The sequence below is a fragment of the Nymphalis io genome, chromosome 24 (genome assembly GCF_905147045.1).
Source record: "Nymphalis io chromosome 24, ilAglIoxx1.1, whole genome shotgun sequence".
Taxonomy (NCBI): domain Eukaryota; kingdom Metazoa; phylum Arthropoda; class Insecta; order Lepidoptera; family Nymphalidae; genus Nymphalis; species Nymphalis io.
In genome coordinates this window covers 380,806-403,889 of record NC_065911.1, presented here as the reverse complement: position 1 = coordinate 403,889, position 23,084 = coordinate 380,806, and the positions used below count along the sequence as shown (strand labels likewise).

Sequence of the window (23,084 nt, the reverse complement as noted above, 5' to 3'; positions counted from 1 at the left end):
CACCTTCGGAGGCTGTCCGCCCGGGACTTGCAGAGGACGACAGGTGGGTCGCTAATTCAAACCTTATTACTAAATAAAAACTTACATGTATTTAAAACAGAATATATATATGCGGCCAGTAGTGCTATTCTAGAATTTTAGATTCATCACTCTCCGGTGATATGTTGACATGATGATGATGAGTGAGAGAATGTTCTTACAGAGTAGCCATACTGATTGTAGCTTTATATTTAAAATTTTATTATACAAACGATTTAAAAAGGCTTTTTTGAATAACGTTTCTACCGCCATGGCAATACTTAGTATTATTGTGTGCTAGTTTGAAAGATGAGTTAGACAGTGTAACTATAGGCACAAGAGACTTAATATCTTAGTTCCCAAGGTTGATGGCGCATTACGATGTTAGGGGTGGTTAATAGACTGTGACAAAGTCTATGGGTAGTGACGACCACTTACCATAAGGTGGTCATTTGCCAGCGTACCTATACGAAATTAAAAAAGTGATATATTTTTTTATTTTCAAAATTCATTGTTACAGATATCAGAACTAGTCCACTCGTTGCAAGCTTCGGAGAAGAATCGAAAGAACGCGAGGAGACAGAACAAGAATATCCTCCAGGACATCGCCAACGTGAAGAACAGCCTCACGAAGACATCGGACACGAAATGCACGAACGTGTACGTGTCGGACGATGGGAGCAAGTACAGCGACGCGCACGTGTCGAACGACATGCAGGACAAGTGCGTGTGTGACGACCTGGTGTTCCTCGAAGACCCAAACGACTCTAGAGGCTGTATATACTTTCAGGTGAGCAGAAAACTCTACTCGTTTTTCGTTAGATATGCGATTCCATGCGATTTGCTACCAGCTCTGCTGTATTGTACACTACAAACACTTCTCGATCAATATATCTCTATATACAACACGACACTGTTACACTTTAGTTTTACTTACAAAGTTCCGATAAAAACTTCTATATTATATATATTCTGTGGTATTGACTATTCAATACCACAGAATATTAAGATTTCGACCAAATTTCAAAGTCAAAGTTGCTTATATACTCTACTTGCTATTGGAATCGACTATAGATTTGTATGTGTTTGCACAGCACATTGTGTGTGTGTGTTTTTTTTAACCGTAACAGCATGTGAATGTCCTACTGCTGGGCTAAAGGCCTCCTCTCCCTTTTTTGAGCAGAAGGCTTGGAGCTTATTCCACCACGCTCCTCCAGTGCGGTTTGGTGGAATACACATGTGGCAGAATTTCAGTGAAATTAGACACATGCAGGTTTCCTCACGATGTTTTCCTTCATCGTAAAGTACGAGATGAATTATAATCACAGATTAAGCACATGAAAATTCAGTGGTGCCTGGACCATCTCGGCTGTTTTTTTATATGCTAGCAATATTAGCACAGACTGTGCAATATAATATGTAATGCGGTCATGAATTAAATTTGATTGAATATAACAGGCATCCGTGCATGTCCTGAGACACTCCACGGCCATCTACCCAGGGTTCCAGTGCTCTGTGCATGTCGGGAACGTGCGTCAGACGGCCATTATCGAGGTAACGAATACATACATCAAACTCACTTTGCGGAGTGGAATTAAATAGTTTAATTTTGGTATAGTTGGTGGTGTTGCGTAAAATACTTAAGTTTTTTTTTTTTTTATAGAATAGGAAGGCGGACGAGCATATGGGCCACCTGATGGTAAGTGGTCACCAACGCTCTTAGACATTAGCATTGTAAGAAATGTCAACCATCGCTTACATATCCAATGCGCCACCAACCTTGGGAACTAAGATTTTATGTCCCTTGTGCCTGTAATTAGACTGGCTCACTCACCCTTCAAACCGGAACACAACAATATCAAGTATTGCTGTTTTGCGGTAGAATATCTGATGAGTGGGTGGTACCTACCCAGACGAGCTTGCACAAAGCCCTACCACCAGTTACCACACACTCATAATATATTCTGCCGCCAAACAGCAATAGCATTGTTGTTGGTGAGTAAAACAGTGTAACTGCAGGCACGAGGGACATAACATCTTAGTTCCCAAGGTTGGTGACGCATTGGTGATGTAAGCGATGGTTAATATTTATTGCGGTGTCAATGTCTATGGGCGGTGGTAACCACTTACCATCGGGTTGTTCATCTCATCGCTGACCACGGGTATATTTTTCGCTTTAGGGTATAATGTCTCCGAACAACGTGCTGAGGGCGGGCGAGGCTGCTGTTCAGGTTCGCCCGCTGTCCGGAGTACCTCGTGCGGGGCTGCCGGCTGCTGTTCACGGCGGGGCTGGGGACCAGGTACCGCTCAACGAACCCAACGATAACTTCTAATTACAGTTGAATTGTTGAGCCAATAAAGTATATCGTCAGCTCAGTGTTGGTATCCGAGATCGCTAGCTCCACTGACTTTCACATATTTAATTTATAAGTGTTCGGTGAAAGAAAATCATCCATGCATCGAAGCAGGTTGTGGAATAAGCTCAAACCTTCTCCTGAGAAGGAGAGGTTTTAGCCCAGCTGTGGGACATTTATATACTGTAACTGTTTTGAATAATGTTGGAATAAGTTTTGTTCTTAAGAAGAGATATCTTCGACCAACAGACACTTTTGTACTTTACTAGCAAAACCCGGTAGGTGGCTGTTAATGTGTTACAGCGCCATCTAGCGGCGTTACAACGAAGTGGATATTATGAAATCATCCATGAGACATACATCTAAATTTCAACTATGATGGTGATTCAAACGGTCCGAACTCTATTAATCACAAAAAGATACACAAACAGCTATTTTTATATATTAACGAAATTGTTTTGTTACAGAGCCATCGGCCGGGTCACGCAAACCTTCCCGTACATACCATGAATTCTATAGAACACGGCTCCAATGTAAAATTCGAGATCTCTCTAGAATATTCTAGATAAATTAAATACATATATTAATTGTATCTGTAACCAGTTTTCTTGTCGTGTTCACTTCATGATTGCGTGGGGGACGTTTCGCCTTGCGGATTTAATTACAAAAAACGACAAACGATGATGGTATTTTTATGTTACATAAAAACAGTGTTGCCAACCTCTTAGAAGCATCCTCCCCTAGCACCATCTCGAAAGTCCCCCGTTTCCTCCTGACGGATGAATTGAAACAAATACAAAATACATTTATAATATAATGTTAAAAAAAAGCAAATCAAGTACTGCAAGTAGCATTAGTAAACTTGAAATATACTCAATTAAATGAAGCCGAAGAGTTAATGCCCGGAGAGAATTTCTTTAAAAAAATGTTCCTCCTAAAAAATGTCTGACCTGAAAATATCCTATTTGATTTCATCTGACATAGCCCTATTTAGGGGGAAAATCCCCAAGTTGGCAACACTGTATAAAAAAAATGCGGACCATCCATATAAACTTTCATATATTTAACACTAGCGGACAAATTTTTAATAAACCATCATATGTGATCGAGCAAATTTTCACTCATAACTCATTTTTATTCAGTCAGTTAATTAATCAGTGTCAGAGTTTTTATTACGTATATAACATACATGCAAAACGTCTATGCTTATGTATAAATAATATTGCAATATATAAAGGCTTATATATATATATATATATATATATATATATATATATATATGACATTGACAATATAAATGATGGTTAATATTTCTTAAAACGCCAATGACGCGGTGGAGAATTACCACCAAAATTACATTAGCCTTCCTATTCGAAATTAAAAAAGAGAAACAGAAATCGCAACAGTAAAAGGTTATAAGTCTTTATACAAAATATGTACATTCAAAAACATTAAATTCTTAGTTATACCATGTTTGCCTATCTACCCTTCCGTGACGCCACGGTGACAGGACTATGATAATCTTATCGTATGTTAAATTGTTACAATAATAACTTATTTAGAAGTTAGTTGACTTAAAATTTCAAATAAACTGAGATTTAAATTAAATATTCTTATTTAAAATCAAAATAGCAGTATGTACGTGTTAATATTGTATTTAATACACCTTTTACAATTAGTTGAAATGTATATTTAGTATATTCCAATCGTAGGAGTTAATATAAACTAACTTTATATTTCCATATCCCGTGATATTCGCTAACAGCTCAGCTTAACTACTTTCCCGAATAAAACGCAATTTTTTCGCAAATCCATAATGAATATCACAGATAATTCAAAATCTCGACCAATGATATCGCGCCAATACAATGTCAGTTGTTAATTTGCCTTTGTCTACTCTTGTGGCTTTAATACACTAGTTATTTTCTATTTAAATGAAATAACATATTTATATGCATACATATATAACGTAACTGTTTTTAAAATGATAATCACGCCCCAAGGGACAAATCTTTAGGTTTGTATTTTTTTTTTTTGTTAATGGTAGCTCTTACAATGCCGATGTTACTTTTGCATTAAGCCGCGCTGATATGTAAGACTCCAATAACAATTGATTATAAATTTAAAACAATAATGTTGTACGGTAAAATAATTTTTGTATTTATTTAAAAAAAAACATGCTTGGCATTTTAAAAACACAAACGTCATGACGCCATTTTGAAGTACAATTTTGGCGCCATTAATATAATAACTACCTCAAGAGGTAAACCAAAATTAGCTTTCATATTGTTAGTATTTAAACTTTGTACATTAAATGATATATCCAGTTCCTGTTTATAAATTGCAATTTTAAGTTAATGATACATATTTATATAACATTACGATATCTAACTATCAATGATCGGATTATTTAATGCCGATTTTACTTTAGAGGATATGACATTCTCCTCAAAAAGGGAGAGGAGGTCTTAGCCCAGCAGTGGGACATTAACAGGCTGTTACTGTACTGTTACTGTACTGTACTGATCTGATTGACTTTTTATGATTTGTATTAATTAATATTTTTATAGCTATCTGTGGCATCGATATTAATTAAACTACAATAATATTAAACATAATTTAATAAAAGCAATTAATGGTTGAATAAGATTTTTTTTAAACAAAGATAATTAGTATCATTTACGTTTTTGGTCTAAGAAAACGTGTCGCGTTAAAAGTTATTTTTTTAAATAAAAAAACATATTCAAACCTTTACTAACCTGATTATTATATTACACATAACAAATTTAAAAAAATGCAGCATAAAATAATGTTAATTATATATAAATTAAAAAATAAACATCCAGGTATTTAGGTACAAGTTGTAATAACTCGGTCATATTTTTTTGAGAACTTCAGGCATTATAAGCACGAACTATTCCCGTCAATCATATTCTGATCAGTTATAAATATAAATGAAATTTCGTCTATTACCTAACTTATGCAATACTAAATTTGAATATGTACCAAAACAAAATTATATATTACTATTTTGGTAAATTTTTACAAAATTCAAGCGATTCATCACTGCTTGAAAATTATATTTTATTCTTATTAGGCGCCATTTTGAATATATAAGGAATGGCCTGTGTTTAAGACTCTGTGGCAACATGAATGGAAAAAAATACCGCTAAGCTAAATAACAATAATTATTAAAAGAATAGCAGACCTAACATCAGAAATAGCATTTGAGTGATAATCATCCTCAAGAATATTAAAAAATGCTCTGTTATGTCATATTCTGTTATTTTGAAAAGACCCCATTTTCAAATTCGTATTGTGTTATTTAAATTTATTAAAATATTAAATATTTTTAAACATAATCATGACGCCATTTTAAATTTAAATTTTGGCGTGATTCATATTATTGTATTGTTGTATACATATCTTTTGTCGAACTATTTAAATTTTGTACGTTAAATCTAAATGATTTTTCTAGTTCCTGTAAGCTGATATAACTTGCTATTTTAAGTTATATATACGTATTTATGTAACACAAACGTAAGACATTTTTAAGTGACACCATTTTGAAATTCAGAAATATTTATGGGAACAAAATTAATTAAATAATTTGCTGTTTCGTTTTTCATCTGTAAAAACAATTGTAAGTAAATATCTTAATTTATAATTTGTATGAACTAAAAATACCTAAAAAGTAATCCTACTAAAAAAATGTATATTTATAAGTGTATTTTTTACATTTACTCTATATATATCATCAAATTTGTATTTTATATATATTCCACTAAGATTCATTTTAACTTTTATCTTCTTCTTAACGACTTTAAAATTTTCTTACATATCTTATTGTTTATACAATAATAGTCTTTATTGCATAAATTTTAAGTGCGTATTTTATTAGATCTCTTTGCGTCAAAGTATCAATTAATCCGAATTAATTTAATTTGATAAAGTAATGGTAAGCGATGAAATGATGGTGTTAAATAATTAATTGTGTATTATCTGTGGCAGTTCGCTTAGAATATTAATTTGAAACGTGTGTTTCTTTAATTTTTTAATTTTGTCAGAGTAAACGGCCAGTTTTAATAAAAGTTAGCTTCGTGTCATCGATTTATGAAAATTTTAGGGTGTTATTAGACTAAATTAATCTTTTTATTTAATTATGCTTTGAATAAAACGTGTGATTGTGACTTAAAAAATAAAACAATGTTTTTTACTGACTTAGAAAAATGTTATATATTAGAAATTTTTAAATCAGTCATTCAATATTAAAAAAAAATTAAAACATTTTTTAGCACATCATTAGACTATAATAAAAATAATTAAAGTATGTTGGATTTTTTATTTAAAATCTTTATAGTTTAAGCTACACTTTGTAAAAAATAAATTGGCAATTATTGTGTCAACCCGCGTTCATAAGAAAGTTTCACGACAATGCGCGCTTGCTGAGTTGGTGATAATTAATCAAGTAGACTTATAAGTACATTCGAATTATTTCACAAAGGTTTAAAGCTACTAGTTGTGGATATATGCAGATTCTACCAAGAAGAACTGAACCGAAGAAAGAAACTCAATAGTAAATCTTGTAGCGTTAATCGAATTCCATCATTAGTGGTTTTCCATGACTCATTTAGTCATTTTTTCTGTTTATTTCCATAATTTATGTTTGTTTATCCTTATCCAGATCCTAGGTCATCTTTTATTTAAATTTTATTATGAATTAACAAACACACTAGGTTCATATAAACAATATTAATAACAAAATACTTTATTCAACATTGAAGCATTACACTTGCTTATTGATAGTCAAACTAGAAACTTCCACCGGTTAAAAGTAACACCCAGCCCTGTGTCGAACCAGTGAAAGAAACTCAGACTATTAGTCTATAAAGTAAATAGTAGTCTTTTTGTAATAAGCAACAAATATATTTTTATCAAGGCAGAATGTTTTGTACACAACTAGCATAGATACTGGTAAAAAAAATCAAATTTAGAAATAAATTCGAATGAAGTCTCTGGATCATTTCTTCTTCTTCTTCTTCGAGTGCCACTCTGACTAGCGAAGGTTGGCAGTCAGCTTTAAATACTCCTTCTTGTTCTTCGCGAGGCGAAAGAGTTCGACAGCACTCGCGATTCCCGTCCATTCACGGATGTTGCACAGCCAAGACTTTTTTCTGCGCCCAACAGCTCTCCTTCCGGCAACTTTTCCCATCATAATCAGTTGCATAAGTTCATATCTTTCATGCCTAAGCACGTGTCCGAGATATGCAACTTTTCTCTTCTTGACAGTCACCAAAAGTTGCCGTTTTTGGTTGACGCGTCGCAGAACTTCCACTTTCGAGACCTTTTGAGTCCAACTAATGGCCAACATACGTCTATAAGCCCACATCTCGAAAGCTTCTATACGTTTTTTGAGATCTTCTTTAATTGTCCACGCCTCGCATCCGTAAAGAAGTATAGGCCAGATGTAACAATGTAGGAGTCGTATGCGCACAGGGATCTTAAGTCTGCGATTGCATAGTACTTTTTTCAACGTGCAGAAGGCACTTCGAGCCATTTCGATGCGAGTCTTTATCTCCTGTTCACAGCTCCAGGTGTCATTAAGCCATGTCCCCAGATATTTGTACTTGCGCACCCTCTCAATTTTTTGGCCTGCTACAATGATAGCAATGTCATCGAAGATATGTTTAGATAACACCATGATCTTCGTTTTTGATAGGTTCATCCTCAGACCAGCGTTTTCACTGCACTCATTAACACGGCTCATAATTAATTGCAGCTCTTCAGGAGATGATGCTATTAGGACCGTATCGTCAGCGTATCTGATGTTGTTAATATACCGGCCATTTATTTTGACTCCACATTCTCGGCCTTCAATTGCTTCTGCTATTATTTGTTCCGAGTATAAATTAAATAGCGTGGGTGATAATATACAGCCCTGTCGGACTCCTCTCTTTATTTCTACCTCATCAGTCTCCTCATTGTCAACTCGTACAGTAGCCTTCTGGTTCCAATACAGATTCTGGATAATACGTACATCTTTGTCATCTAAGCCGATATCATGTAATATTGCAATTAGACGGTCATGCAGTACTCTGTCAAAGACTTTTTCGTAATCGATGAAACAAAGGAAAACGTCTTGTTGCATGTCTCTGCATTTTTGTACGAGAACCTGCATTGCGAAAAGAGCCTCTCTCGTGCCCACTCCTATTCGAAAACCAAACTGACTATCTGCGAGATGTTCGTCACATTTAGCTCTTATTCGCTCGTGGATGATATTCAGAAATAGTTTCAATACTTGGCTCATAAGGCTAATCGTTCGAAACTCTTCGCACCTTCTTGCGTTGGTCTTCTTAGGAAGCGTAATAAAAGTTGAGGTTAGCCAGTCTTTGGGTAAGTGGCCAGAGTCGTATACCAAGTTAAAGAATTTAACCAGGAAGTTAATATTTTCGTCTTCAAAAAGTTTGAGTACCTCTATGGGAACATTATCCGGTCCGGTTGATTTTCCCGTTTTAGCTTTTTTAAGAGCGTTTGTGACTTCATTTTTCAGGATAGGATATCCCTCATTTGGATCACAATTTACCGCTATGCTTCGGAAATCGTCGGTATATTGATGAAATGTATTGTTCCCATATATGTTTTTTTCCTGATATATCTAATATGGGAATATTATTTTCATCCGTAAGTTGGTGAGTCGTCTTTTTGTGTCCTACCAAAGATTTTATTTCCTTATGCAGGTTAAATGCATCATGTTTAGCATAAAGGTCCTCCACAAAATCACACTTGCACTGATACCAAGCATCTCTAGCATAACGAACTTCACGCCGAATTTTCTTTTCAATCTCAGTATACTTGCTATTGTCAGAATTCTTGTAGATTCTCCTTTCTTCGATAAGATCATATATTTTTTCTGTCATCCAACTCTGCTTAGGAATCCAATCTCTTTTCAAGTGTGTCTTATTGATGTTTAATATTTTGTTCTTCATTGAACACCACTCTTCCTCCACCGTACGCATTATCCCAGGTTTCTTATCAGCTGCCCACTCGTTTATTTCTTTCGCCACTTTATCTTGGATGTTAAGTTCTTTAAGTTTCCTCACGTCTATTGCGTGGTACTGTGTTCTCTTCTTTAGTTGTTTGAGTCTACATGATATTAACATGGTTCGGTTTGATTTTGGTACTAAGTTAACAGGTGTATTAATGTATTTTGTGTTTATGATTACTCCCACTCCATACTTGTTGGAGCTATCCTCGGAACCAGAGTAATACATGGTGTAATTATTATCTATTTGGTGTTTACCTTTGCCTATCCATCTAATCTCACTTAGTCCCATGATGTTAATCTTCATTCGTTGCATTTCTTTGCAGACATTGTAGACTTTTTCAGGACTCTTCAAGCTTCTGACGTTCCACGTTCCTATCTTCATTTGTTGTTTTTTCCACCTGGAGATTCTTAGCACCCCTGTCCCATCTAAGGGACGCCAGGAACTCGGGGCCATTTCTTTCTTAGACTTTTCCATAAAGCTGACGATAACTAGGGAATAATAGTGCAGTGGTTTCCCCTTGCCTTCTGCACCAGACATTTTAGAGGTTACTTGTACCTCAAGAATTAATGAAATTTGTCATTCATGTTATGTTATTGTATTCAAAAGGAATGTTACTTATCTGTTTCCAAGTCACTTTCTGTGTGTTTTTTTTTTAAATATATATATCGAGCATAGTGAAACACATATAACACTACCTTAAACAATAATGACTGTTTCAAACCGAAACAAGCACCAGTGAATTTTCATGTGATTAGTTTGCGTTTAAAAATATCGTGAGACAGCCTGCATTTATAATTATCAAATTTCACTGAAATTCTGCTAAACAATCCACTGTGTATTATCCAAAAAGGTAGAACAGACCTTAACCAGCCAGCTTACTCGTACTTCCTAAAAATAACATAAAATAATTTTGAATTACATTGCTTGTTCGACTCTGTTACATATAATGACATTTTCGGAACATCCAGAATAAATACAGAAATTGGCAATATACCACTTCAATAAAAAAAAAATAACCAATGCCAGAAATGAAAATATGGTGTGTTGCCAAAACAATTTATAAAGCTTTTATTTTACAATAATACTATAATTATGAAATCGATTTTCAATATTTATTTGTTAAAATAAAACTTCAAAATATACAAGCGGTGTCCCGCAGTTTTATTCGCATTCTATCCAATTGAAGTTAAACAAAATGACGCCCTGAATTCGAGCCTTTTATGAGACTAATTTGCTTATAAAAAAAGGAATGTGAATAAAACCTCGGGCGGAACTAATTTGAAGCCTAGCAGTAGTATTTATATTATATGACGAGCCGTTTGGCGTGGTTGGTAGGTACCTGCCTTTCACGCCGAAGGTTGTGGGTTCGATTCCCATCCAGGACAGACATTTGTGTGCATGAACATGTCTGTTTGTCCTGAGTCTGGGTGTAATTATCTATATAAGTATGTATTTACAAAAGAAAAGTAGTATATGTAGTATATCAGTTGTCTGGTTTCCATGGCACAAGCTCTGCTTAATTTGGGATCAGATGGCAGTGTGTGAATAAAGTCCCAGGATATTATTATTATTATTATACATAGAGCTATACAATAAATATTAGTTGGCGGTTCTGTGGTCGCGTTATCGTTGTATGTCTGTTGTATGAGCAAATAAATATTCGCTTTCAAATTGAGTTCCAATTTTAAATTAAGGCTTAGTTTGTTTTAATTTTTGTTATTTTCAACGTTAGGTAGTAATTATTAATATAAAACAATATACTTATATTTAATTTCGTGTCGTTTCGTCTCGGTAGAATCCACACGTGAGTCCGATGAAATTATGCCACTTCACTGTATCAGATTATATAGACTTTAGATAAAACAGTTCAGTGCCTTCTTCTCCTCTGTTAAAGGATTCTTTTTTTTGAGCTTTAGGGTTATTCATAAAAAAAAAAAAATTAAAGAGTAGAAAAAATTACGGTCGAAATATGCAAATTCATATATGTCTACAGAACTTGTACCTATGTAAGTATGTTTATAGATGTAGTAAGGGCTAGCTAATGTCGATAATATTAGTATATATGTTATTTTAAAGTTGCCGTCATGATTTTTCTTTAATACAATGATTATAAGAAAAAACTATGACAGGTTTTTTTTTTTTTGACGTCAAAGAAAATGACGCCCTGAATTCGAGCATTTTACAAGATACAAAAAAAGACAAGTATCTACTGCTGCTTTAAGCTTTAAGGTCTTATATCCCTCTATGAAGGTTAGGAGCTGTCTCAGGTTACTGCATTACCCTCGTGGTTAGAAGCGCGTTATTATATAGATTACTAACTCCGTAATATTTTAAGGGCTTAAATAAAATGTTTTTACGGAAGGACAGACAAAAAAAAATTACTTATTTTTGAGTCAGAAATCTTCGCAGTTTTACACAGAACACCTCACCAAAACTCATACACAATCGAATGATTAGTTCAAGAACGTTTACATAACGACAAACATACTTACAAACATTCCTTTTCATTTATTAATATGCTTAATGTTATTATGTATATTAGTAGTTTTATTCAAAACATAGAGCCGAGATGGCCCAGTGGTAACAACGCGTGAATCTTAACCGATGAACGTGGGTTCAAACCCGGGCAAGCACCTCTGAATTTTCATGTGCTTATTTTCTGTTATAATTCATCTCGTGCTTTTCGGTAAAGGAAAACATCGTGAGGAAACCTGCATGTATCTAATTTCATCGAAGTTCTGCCACATGTGTATTCCACCAACCGGCATTGGAGCAGCGTGGTGGAATAAGCTCCAAACCTTCTCCTCAAAAAGGGAGAGGAGGCTAAAGGCCTCCTAAAACGCCAATGACGCGGTGGAGAATTACCACCAAAATTACATTAGCCTTCCTATTCTTACCACTAGGCCATCTCGACCTTATAATCACTATATAAATCGTTTGTATAATATAATTTTAAATATAAAAGTAATTGGGTGGTGTTAAATATTCACTCACTCTATTCATCTCACAACTAACAGAACGCAACGCACCTATGATAAGTTCGTCGCCCTCGAAGAGTCGCCCTCGCGCGAGCAGTCCTCCCACGACGGGCCCCGTCGTGTCCCCTACGTGGAAAATTTCGTCTATTTGAAACTCGCACGCATGTAAAGTGACATAAATTATAACATTTATAATTTAATAAAAAGGATACTAGTCAACTGCGCAACATATGGTTCACTCACGTCCTCGGGGCGCTGCAGGTCGCGGTGCGGCGCCAGCGCCAGCAGGCACGCGTGCAGCGCGTTGAGGCCGGCGCCGCGCACGCAGCTCACCGGGAACACGGCCACCCTGCCGGCCGACACTACTGTGATTTGCGTTCAACTAATACTTAATTATATATATATATATATATATATATATATATATATCTGATCCGAAACTAAGCAGAGCTTGTACTATGGCAACCTGACAACTGATATACTATTGTATAGACAATTACACACACAGACTCAGGAAAAACAGACATGTTAATGCACACAATTGTCTGTCCTGAGTGGGAACCGAACCCACAACCTTTGGCGTGAAAGGCAAGTATCTAGCAAGGGTGGTTGGCGTAGCTATAGACAATACTATTACCATTACCAATAGTATGGAACTCGTTTTAAGGTCATACATAAGAGTTCACCCAGAAACACTTCCGGTTTAAATAAAGGCTTGTGAAGCTAAGCTTGTGAGTGGGTGATACCTACCCAGTTAGCTACCTAAGTTATATATAATGTTATATATGTAATATTATTTATTATTCATTTGCGTCACCAGGTGCTGGAAGCGTCGCTCGCACGGCGAGACCAGCTGCAGTTTGTACTCGACGTTCCCGAAACGAGGCTCCGGGGTAGACTCCCGTAGCACTCGTCGCCGGAATCGTCGGCGTCGGATGTTCTGAGGGCCAAATCGAATATATTTAACATTGATCTTATTTCGATTAATGCCATCCGCGTTCGGTGAGACCGACTCACTGTTTATGATCTTCTGGTACATTAACACTGTAATCCTAACTGAAACTAATTGACTCTTTTAATCTAATCGTTCGGTGAGACCGACTCACTGTTTATGATCTCCTGGTACATTAACACTGTAATCCTATCTGAAACTAATTGACTCTTTTAATCTAATCGTTCGGTGAGACCGTCTCACTGTTTATGATCTCCTGGTACATTAACACTGTCATCCTAACTGAAACTAATTGACTCTTTTAATCTAATCGTTCGGTGAGACCGACTCACTGTTTATGATCTCCTGGTACATTAACACTGTAATCCTAACTGAAACTAATTGACTCTTTTAATCTAATCGTTCGGTGAGACCGACTCACTGTTTATGATCTCCTGGTACATTAACACTCTAATCCTCACTGAAACTAATTGACTATTTTAACCTAATCGTTCGGTGAGACCGACTCACTGTTTATGATCTCCTGGTACATTAACACTGTAATCCTAACTGAAACTAATTGACTCTTTTAATCTAATCGTTCGGTGAAACCGTCTCACTGTTTTTGTTCTCCTGGTACATTAACATCGTAATCCTAATTCTAAATCTTTGAAACTAATAATAATAATATCCTGGGACATTTTTCACACACGGCCATCTGATCCCAAATTAAGCTTGTACAAAACTCGTGCTATGGAAACCAGACAACTGATATGCTACATGTACTACTTTTCTTTTGTAAATACATACTTATACAGAAAATTACACCCAGACTAAGGACAAACAGACATGTTCATGCACACAAATGTCTGTCCTGGGTGGGAATCGAACCCACAACCTTCGGCGTGAAAAGGCAAGTATCTACCAACCGCGCCAAACGTCTTGTCAAAATTAACTCTTTAAATCTAATCGTTCGGTGAGACCGACTCACTGTTTATGATCTCCTGGTACATTAACACTCTAATCCTCACTGAAACTAATTGACTATTTTAACCTAATCGTTCGGTGAGACCGACTCACTGTTTATGATCTCCTGGTACATTAACACTGTAATCCTAACTGAAACTAATTGACTCTTTTAATCTAATCGTTCGGTGAGACCGACTCACTGTTTATGTTCTCCTGGTACATTAACAACGTAATCCTAATTCTAAATCTTTGAAACTAATAATAATAATATCCTGGGACATTTTTCACACACGGCCATCTAATCCCAAATTAAGCTTGTACAAAACTCGTGCTATGGAAACCTGACAACTGATATACTACATATACTACTTTTCTTTTGTAAATACATACTTATACAGAAAATTACACCCAGCTCAGGACAAACAGACATGTTCATGCATACAAATGTCTGTCCTGGGTGGGAATCGAACCCACAACCTTCGGCGTGAAAAGGCAAGTATCTACCAACCGCGCCAAACGTCTCGTCAAAATTAACTCTTTTAATCTAATCGTTCGGTGAGACCGACTCACTGGTTATAATCTCCTGGTACATTAACACTGTAATCCTATCTGAAACTAATTGACTCTTTTAATCTAATCGTTCGGTGAGACCGACTCACTGTTTATGATCTCCTGGTAAATTAACACTGTAATCCTAACTGAAACTAATTGACTCTTTTAATCTAATCGTTCGGTGAGACCGACTCACTGTTTATGTTCTCCTGGTACATTAACAACGTAATCCTAACTGAAACTAATTGAGTCTTTTAATCTAATCGTTCGGTGAGACCGACTCACTGTTTATGATTTCCTGGTACATTAACACTGTAATCCTAATTCTACATCTCTGAAACTAATTGACTCTTTTAGTCTAGATGTTAGTTAATGAGCTTAAATATAAAGCCTTGATTGAAATTCCGGGTGAAGCGAATAGATATGTTATTGTTTCTTGCTCTTCCATACCGTGGAAAGCAAGAAAAGCCCTAAGAAAAAACGTATAATTACCCAAAATTACAACACATAAGAGATGAGATGGTCTAGTGGTAAGAACGCGTGAATCTTGAACGATGATCGTGGGTTCAAGCCCGGGCAAGCACCACTGAATTTTCATGTGCTTAATATGTCATTATAATTCATCTCGTGCTTAACGGTGAAGGAAAACATCGTGAGGAAACCTGCATGTGTCTAATTTCACTGAAATTTTGCCACATGTGTATTCCACCAACCCGCATTGGAGCAGCGTGGTGGAACAAGCTCCATACCTTCTCTTCAAAAAGGGAGAGGAGATCTTAGCCCAGCAGTGGGACAATCACAGGCTGTTACTTTACTTTACTACTTTACAACACATAAATTATAATGGTTTTTTTTTAATTAACAAAAAATATCACTTACGTATCATCGCAGAAGTCTTCCATATCATCAGAGCTGTAGAAGAAGTCACTCTCCAAGTCCTCGGAATTGAAATCACCAGCTAAATACATATCGTCCTTTATCCTGACCTTCTCCAACTTATCGATGACATTAGACACTCTATCGGCAAACTTTGTCCCACTTCTCGTTGCATCCTCATCATTATTGGTCGGTTTCCTCTTCGTCTTCTTAAAATCGTCTTCCGATTTCAAATCTTTGACGTTCTTCCGATTTTCTCGTCACAGACCTTTGGTATCGACGATTGATTATTCAACGGTTCCGGTACTTCTTGTGATGAACTCTGCCATGCTGTTGTTAGGATGTCCTTCGCCGGCGATACTTTGTTCTTCTTCCTTCTGTTCTTCCTGCCCGAGTTCCTTCTGCAGGGTTAAATTTTCAAAAATCCTTCCTAAGTGCTAACCTATTGCGTAAAAGGAACCCGTATGCAAATTTTCATGTCGCAGTAGTTTATATGCCAGTATGTTATATATATATAAATGAAGCTCTTTGGGCTCTTCATTAAATTTAAATTGCGCGTGCATTAACTTCGACTTAATACGTCCAAGTATTATCTGTTGTGGCAACACTTTGCATTATGTCATGTGTCATTCTATAATTAGAGAAATTCACACTGGCTTAATATAATAAAAAGTTAACGACGTTTTTTTAAAAAAAGAAACAATTCAGATTGTAAAAAAATATTTGAAGCAATAGCTTTTAATGTTGTTTCTTTTTACGGGTTAGTAAATAATTATAATTTGTACTCATACTTTATTTGCAGAAGTAATTTGTGATATGATATAAAAAAGAATAAATTTCGCTTAACAGAGCAACGACTTTAGTTTTTATTTCAATAAATAAACTTATTACATATATACAAAGGTTTGTACATACCCTTGGGTGCATCTGGGTTCTTCCTGCCGTTCTCTTGATCGTTTTTATGTTTTTTCTTATTATTCTGTCTGTTCGTATTGCCATCTGACGGATCGAAGAGGCTGAAGAACGAGTCCACTTTTGTCTGAAAAATTAGTAAAATTATTAATTGAACATGTCTGTTTGTCCTTAGTCTGGGTGTAATTTTCTGTATAAGTATGTATTTACAAAAGAAAAGTAGTACATGTAGCATATCAGTTGTCTGGTTTCCATAGCACGAGTTTTGTACAAGCTTAATTTGGGATCAGATGGCCGTGTGTGAAAAATGTCCCAGGATATTATTATTATTAGTTTCAAAGATTTAGAATTAGGATTACGATGTTAATGTACCAGGAGAACAAAAACAGTGAGACGGTTTCACCGAACGATTAGATTAAAAGAGTCAATTAGTTTCAGTTAGGATTACAGTGTTAATGTACCAGGAGATCATAAACAGTGAGTCGGTCTCACCGAACGATTAGGTTAAAATAGTCAATTAGTTTCAGTGAGGATTAGAGTGTTAATGTACCAGGAGATCATAAACAGTGAGTCGGTCTCACCGAACGATTAGATTAAAAGAGTCAATTAGTTTCAGTTAGGATTACAGTGTTAATGTACCAGGAGATCATAAACAGTGAGTCGGTCTCACCGAACGATTAGATTAAAAGAGTCAATTAGTTTCAGTTAGGATGACAGTGTTAATGTACCAGGAGATCATAAACAGTGAGACGGTCTCACCGAACGATTAGATTAAAAGAGTCAATTAGTTTCAGATAGGATTACAGTGTTAATGTACCAGGAGATCATAAACAGTGAGTCGGTCTCACCGAACGATTAGATTAAAAGAGTCAATTAGTTTCAGTTAGGATTACAGTGTTAATGTACCAGAAGATCATAAACAGTGAGTCGGTCTCACCGAACGCGGATGGCATTAATCGAAATAAGATCAATGTTAAATATATTCGATTTGGCCCTCAGAACATCCGACGCCGACGATTCCGGCGACGAGTGCTACGGGAGTCTACCCCGGAGCCTCGTTTCGGGAACGTCGAGTACAAACTGCAGCTGGTCTCGCCGTGCGAGCGACGCTTCCAGCACCTGGTGACGCAAATGAATAATAAATAATATTACATATATAACATTATATATAACTTAGGTAGCTAACTGGGTAGGTATCACCCACTCACAAGCTTAGCTTCACAAGCCTTTATTTAAACCGGAAGTGTTTCTGGGTGAACTCTTATGTATGACCTTAAAACGAGTTCCATACTATTGGTAATGGTAATAGTATTGTCTATAGCTACGCCAACCACCCTTGCTAGATACTTGCCTTTCACGCCAAAGGTTGTGGGTTCGGTTCCCACTCAGGACAGACAATTGTGTGCATTAACATGTCTGTTTTTCCTGAGTCTGTGTGTGTAATTGTCTATACAATAGTATATCAGTTGTCAGGTTGCCATAGTACAAGCTCTGCTTAGTTTCGGATCAGATATATATATATATATATATATATATATATATATATATATATATATATATAATTAAGTATTAGTTGAACGCAAATCACAGTAGTGTCGGCCGGCAGGGTGGCCGTGTTCCCGGTGAGCTGCGTGCGCGGCGCCGGCCTCAACGCGCTGCACGCGTGCCTGCTGGCGCTGGCGCCGCACCGCGACCTGCAGCGCCCCGAGGACGTGAGTGAACCATATGTTGCGCAGTTGACTAGTATCCTTTTTATTAAATTATAAATGTTATAATTTATGTCACTTTACATGCGTGCGAGTTTCAAATAGACGAAATTTTCCACGTAGGGGACACGACGGGGCCCGTCGTGGGAGGACTGCTCGCGCGAGGGCGACTCTTCGAGGGCGACGAACTTATCATAGGTGCGTTGCGTTCTGTTAGTTGTGAGATGAATAGAGTGAGTGAATATTTAACACCACCCAATTACTTTTATATTTAAAATTATATTATACAAACGATTTATATAGTGATTATAAGGTCGAGATGGCCCAGTGGTAAGAATAGGAAGGCTAATGTAATTTTGGTGGTAATTCTCCACCGCGTCATTGGCGTTTTAGGAGGCCTTTAGCCTCCTCTCCCTTTTTGAGGAGAAGGTTTGGAGCTTATTCCACCACGCTGCTCCAATGCCGGTTGGTGGAATACACATGTGGCAGAACTTCGATGAAATTAGATACATGCAGGTTTCCTCACGATGTTTTCCTTTACCGAAAAGCACGAGATGAATTATAACAGAAAATAAGCACATGAAAATTCAGAGGTGCTTGCCCGGGTTTGAACCCACGTTCATCGGTTAAGATTCACGCGTTGTTACCACTGGGCCATCTCGGCTCTATGTTTTGAATAAAACTACTAATATACATAATAACATTAAGCATATTAATAAATGAAAAGGAATGTTTGTAAGTATGTTTGTCGTTATGTAAACGTTCTTGAACTAATCATTCGATTGTGTATGAGTTTTGGTGAGGTGTTCTGTGTAAAACTGCGAAGATTTCTGACTCAAAAATAAGTAATTTTTTTTTGTCTGTCCTTCCGTAAAAACATTTTATTTAAGCCCTTAAAATATTACGGAGTTAGTAATCTATATAATAACGCGCTTCTAACCACGAGGGTAATGCAGTAACCTGAGACAGCTCCTAACCTTCATAGAGGGATATAAGACCTTAAAGCTTAAAGCAGCAGTAGATACTTGTCTTTTTTTGTATCTTGTAAAATGCTCGAATTCAGGGCGTCATTTTCTTTGACGTCAAAAAAAAAAAAACCTGTCATAGTTTTTTCTTATAATCATTGTATTAAAGAAAAATCATGACGGCAACTTTAAAATAACATATATACTAATATTATCGACATTAGCTAGCCCTTACTACATCTATAAACATACTTACATAGGTACAAGTTCTGTAGACATATATGAATTTGCATATTTCGACCGTAATTTTTTCTACTCTTTAATTTTTTTTTTTTATGAATAACCCTAAAGCTCAAAAAAAAGAATCCTTTAACAGAGGAGAAGAAGGCACTGAACTGTTTTATCTAAAGTCTATATAATCTGATACAGTGAAGTGGCATAATTTCATCGGACTCACGTGTGGATTCTACCGAGACGAAACGACACGAAATTAAATATAAGTATATTGTTTTATATTAATAATTACTACCTAACGTTGAAAATAACAAAAATTAAAACAAACTAAGCCTTAATTTAAAATTGGAACTCAATTTGAAAGCGAATATTTATTTGCTCATACAACAGACATACAACGATAACGCGACCACAGAACCGCCAACTAATATTTATTGTATAGCTCTATGTATAATAATAATAATAATATCCTGGGACTTTATTCACACACTGCCATCTGATCCCAAATTAAGCAGAGCTTGTGCCATGGAAACCAGACAACTGATATACTACATATACTACTTTTCTTTTGTAAATACATACTTATATAGATAATTACACCCAGACTCAGGACAAACAGACATGTTCATGCACACAAATGTCTGTCCTGGATGGGAATCGAACCCACAACCTTCGGCGTGAAAGGCAGGTACCTACCAACCACGCCAAACGGCTCGTCATATAATATAAATACTACTGCTAGGCTTCAAATTAGTTCCGCCCGAGGTTTTATTCACATTCCTTTTTTTATAAGCAAATTAGTCTCATAAAAGGCTCGAATTCAGGGCGTCATTTTGTTTAACTTCAATTGGATAGAATGCGAATAAAACTGCGGGACACCGCTTGTATATTTTGAAGTTTTATTTTAACAAATAAATATTGAAAATCGATTTCATAATTATAGTATTATTGTAAAATAAAAGCTTTATAAATTGTTTTGGCAACACACCATATTTTCATTTCTGGCATTGGTTATTTTTTTTTTTTATTGAAGTGGTATATTGCCAATTTCTGTATTTATTCTGGATGTTCCGAAAATGTCATTATATGTAACAGAGTCGAACAAGCAATGTAATTCAAAATTATTTTATGTTATTTTTAGGAAGTACGAGTAAGCTGGCTGGTTAAGGTCTGTTCTACCTTTTTGGATAATACACAGTGGATTGTTTAGCAGAATTTCAGTGAAATTTGATAATTATAAATGCAGGCTGTCTCACGATATTTTTAAACGCAAACTAATCACATGAAAATTCACTGGTGCTTGTTTCGGTTTGAAACAGTCATTATTGTTTAAGGTAGTGTTATATGTGTTTCACTATGCTCGATATATATATTTAAAAAAAAAACACACAGAAAGTGACTTGGAAACAGATAAGTAACATTCCTTTTGAATACAATAACATAACATGAATGACAAATTTCATTAATTCTTGAGGTACAAGTAACCTCTAAAATGTCTGGTGCAGAAGGCAAGGGGAAACCACTGCACTATTATTCCCTAGTTATCGTCAGCTTTATGGAAAAGTCTAAGAAAGAAATGGCCCCGAGTTCCTGGCGTCCCTTAGATGGGACAGGGGTGCTAAGAATCTCCAGGTGGAAAAAACAACAAATGAAGATAGGAACGTGGAACGTCAGAAGCTTGAAGAGTCCTGAAAAAGTCTACAATGTCTGCAAAGAAATGCAACGAATGAAGATTAACATCATGGGACTAAGTGAGATTAGATGGATAGGCAAAGGTAAACACCAAATAGATAATAATTACACCATGTATTACTCTGGTTCCGAGGATAGCTCCAACAAGTATGGAGTGGGAGTAATCATAAACACAAAATACATTAATACACCTGTTAACTTAGTACCAAAATCAAACCGAACCATGTTAATATCATGTAGACTCAAACAACTAAAGAAGAGAACACAGTACCACGCAATAGACGTGAGGAAACTTAAAGAACTTAACATCCAAGATAAAGTGGCGAAAGAAATAAACGAGTGGGCAGCTGATAAGAAACCTGGGATAATGCGTACGGTGGAGGAAGAGTGGTGTTCAATGAAGAACAAAATATTAAACATCAATAAGACACACTTGAAAAGAGATTGGATTCCTAAGCAGAGTTGGATGACAGAAAAAATATATGATCTTATCGAAGAAAGGAGAATCTACAAGAATTCTGACAATAGCAAGTATACTGAGATTGAAAAGAAAATTCGGCGTGAAGTTCGTTATGCTAGAGATGCTTGGTATCAGTGCAAGTGTGATTTTGTGGAGGACCTTTATGCTAAACATGATGCATTTAACCTGCATAAGGAAATAAAATCTTTGGTAGGACACAAAAAGACGACTCACCAACTTACGGATGAAAATAATATTCCCATATTAGATATATCAGGAAAAAAACATATATGGGAACAATACATTTCATCAATATACCGACGATTTCCGAAGCATAGCGGTAAATTGTGATCCAAATGAGGGATATCCTATCCTGAAAAATGAAGTCACAAACGCTCTTAAAAAAGCTAAAACGGGAAAATCAACCGGACCGGATAATGTTCCCATAGAGGTACTCAAACTTTTTGAAGACGAAAATATTAACTTCCTGGTTAAATTCTTTAACTTGGTATACGACTCTGGCCACTTACCCAAAGACTGGCTAACCTCAACTTTTATTACGCTTCCTAAGAAGACCAACGCAAGAAGGTGCGAAGAGTTTCGAACGATTAGCCTTATGAGCCAAGTATTGAAACTATTTCTGAATATCATCCACGAGCGAATAAGAGCTAAATGCGACGAACATCTCGCAGATAGTCAGTTTGGTTTTCGAATAGGAGTGGGCACGAGAGAGGCTCTTTTCGCAATGCAGGTTCTCGTACAAAAATGCAGAGACATGCAACAAGACGTTTTCCTTTGTTTCATCGATTACGAAAAAGCCTTTGACAGAGTACTGCATGACCGTCTAATTGCAATATTACATGATATCGGCTTAGATGACAAAGATGTACGTATTATCCAGAATCTGTATTGGAACCAGAAGGCTACTGTACGAGTTGACAATGAGGAGACTGATGAGGTAGAAATAAAGAGAGGAGTCCGACAGGGCTGTATATTATCACCCACGCTATTTAATTTATACTCGGAACAAATAATAGCAGAAGCAATTGAAGGCCGAGAATGTGGAGTCAAAATAAATGGCCGGTATATTAACAACATCAGATACGCTGACGATACGGTCCTAATAGCATCATCTCCTGAAGAGCTGCAATTAATTATGAGCCGTGTTAATGAGTGCAGTGAAAACGCTGGTCTGAGGATGAACCTATCAAAAACGAAGATCATGGTGTTATCTAAACATATCTTCGATGACATTGCTATCATTGTAGCAGGCCAAAAAATTGAGAGGGTGCGCAAGTACAAATATCTGGGGACATGGCTTAATGACACCTGGAGCTGTGAACAGGAGATAAAGACTCGCATCGAAATGGCTCGAAGTGCCTTCTGCACGT

General features: G+C 36.2%; 2 protein-coding genes across 2 annotated transcripts in view; one reads left to right on the top strand and one right to left on the bottom strand.

Annotated features, from left to right (window-relative positions):
* LOC126777976 (GTP-binding protein 2-like) overlaps positions 1-23,084 on the bottom strand; it is a 268,881-nt gene that overhangs the window by 69,397 nt on the left and 176,400 nt on the right. The window contains 1 exon segment of the mRNA XM_050501335.1: positions 15,728-15,834. Coding sequence (XP_050357292.1) covers positions 15,728-15,816 — 89 coding nt within the window. The 5' untranslated portion in view covers positions 15,817-15,834.
* LOC126777984 (GTP-binding protein 2-like) overlaps positions 1-23,084 on the top strand; it is a 309,400-nt gene that overhangs the window by 128,213 nt on the left and 158,103 nt on the right. The window lies entirely within an intron of this gene.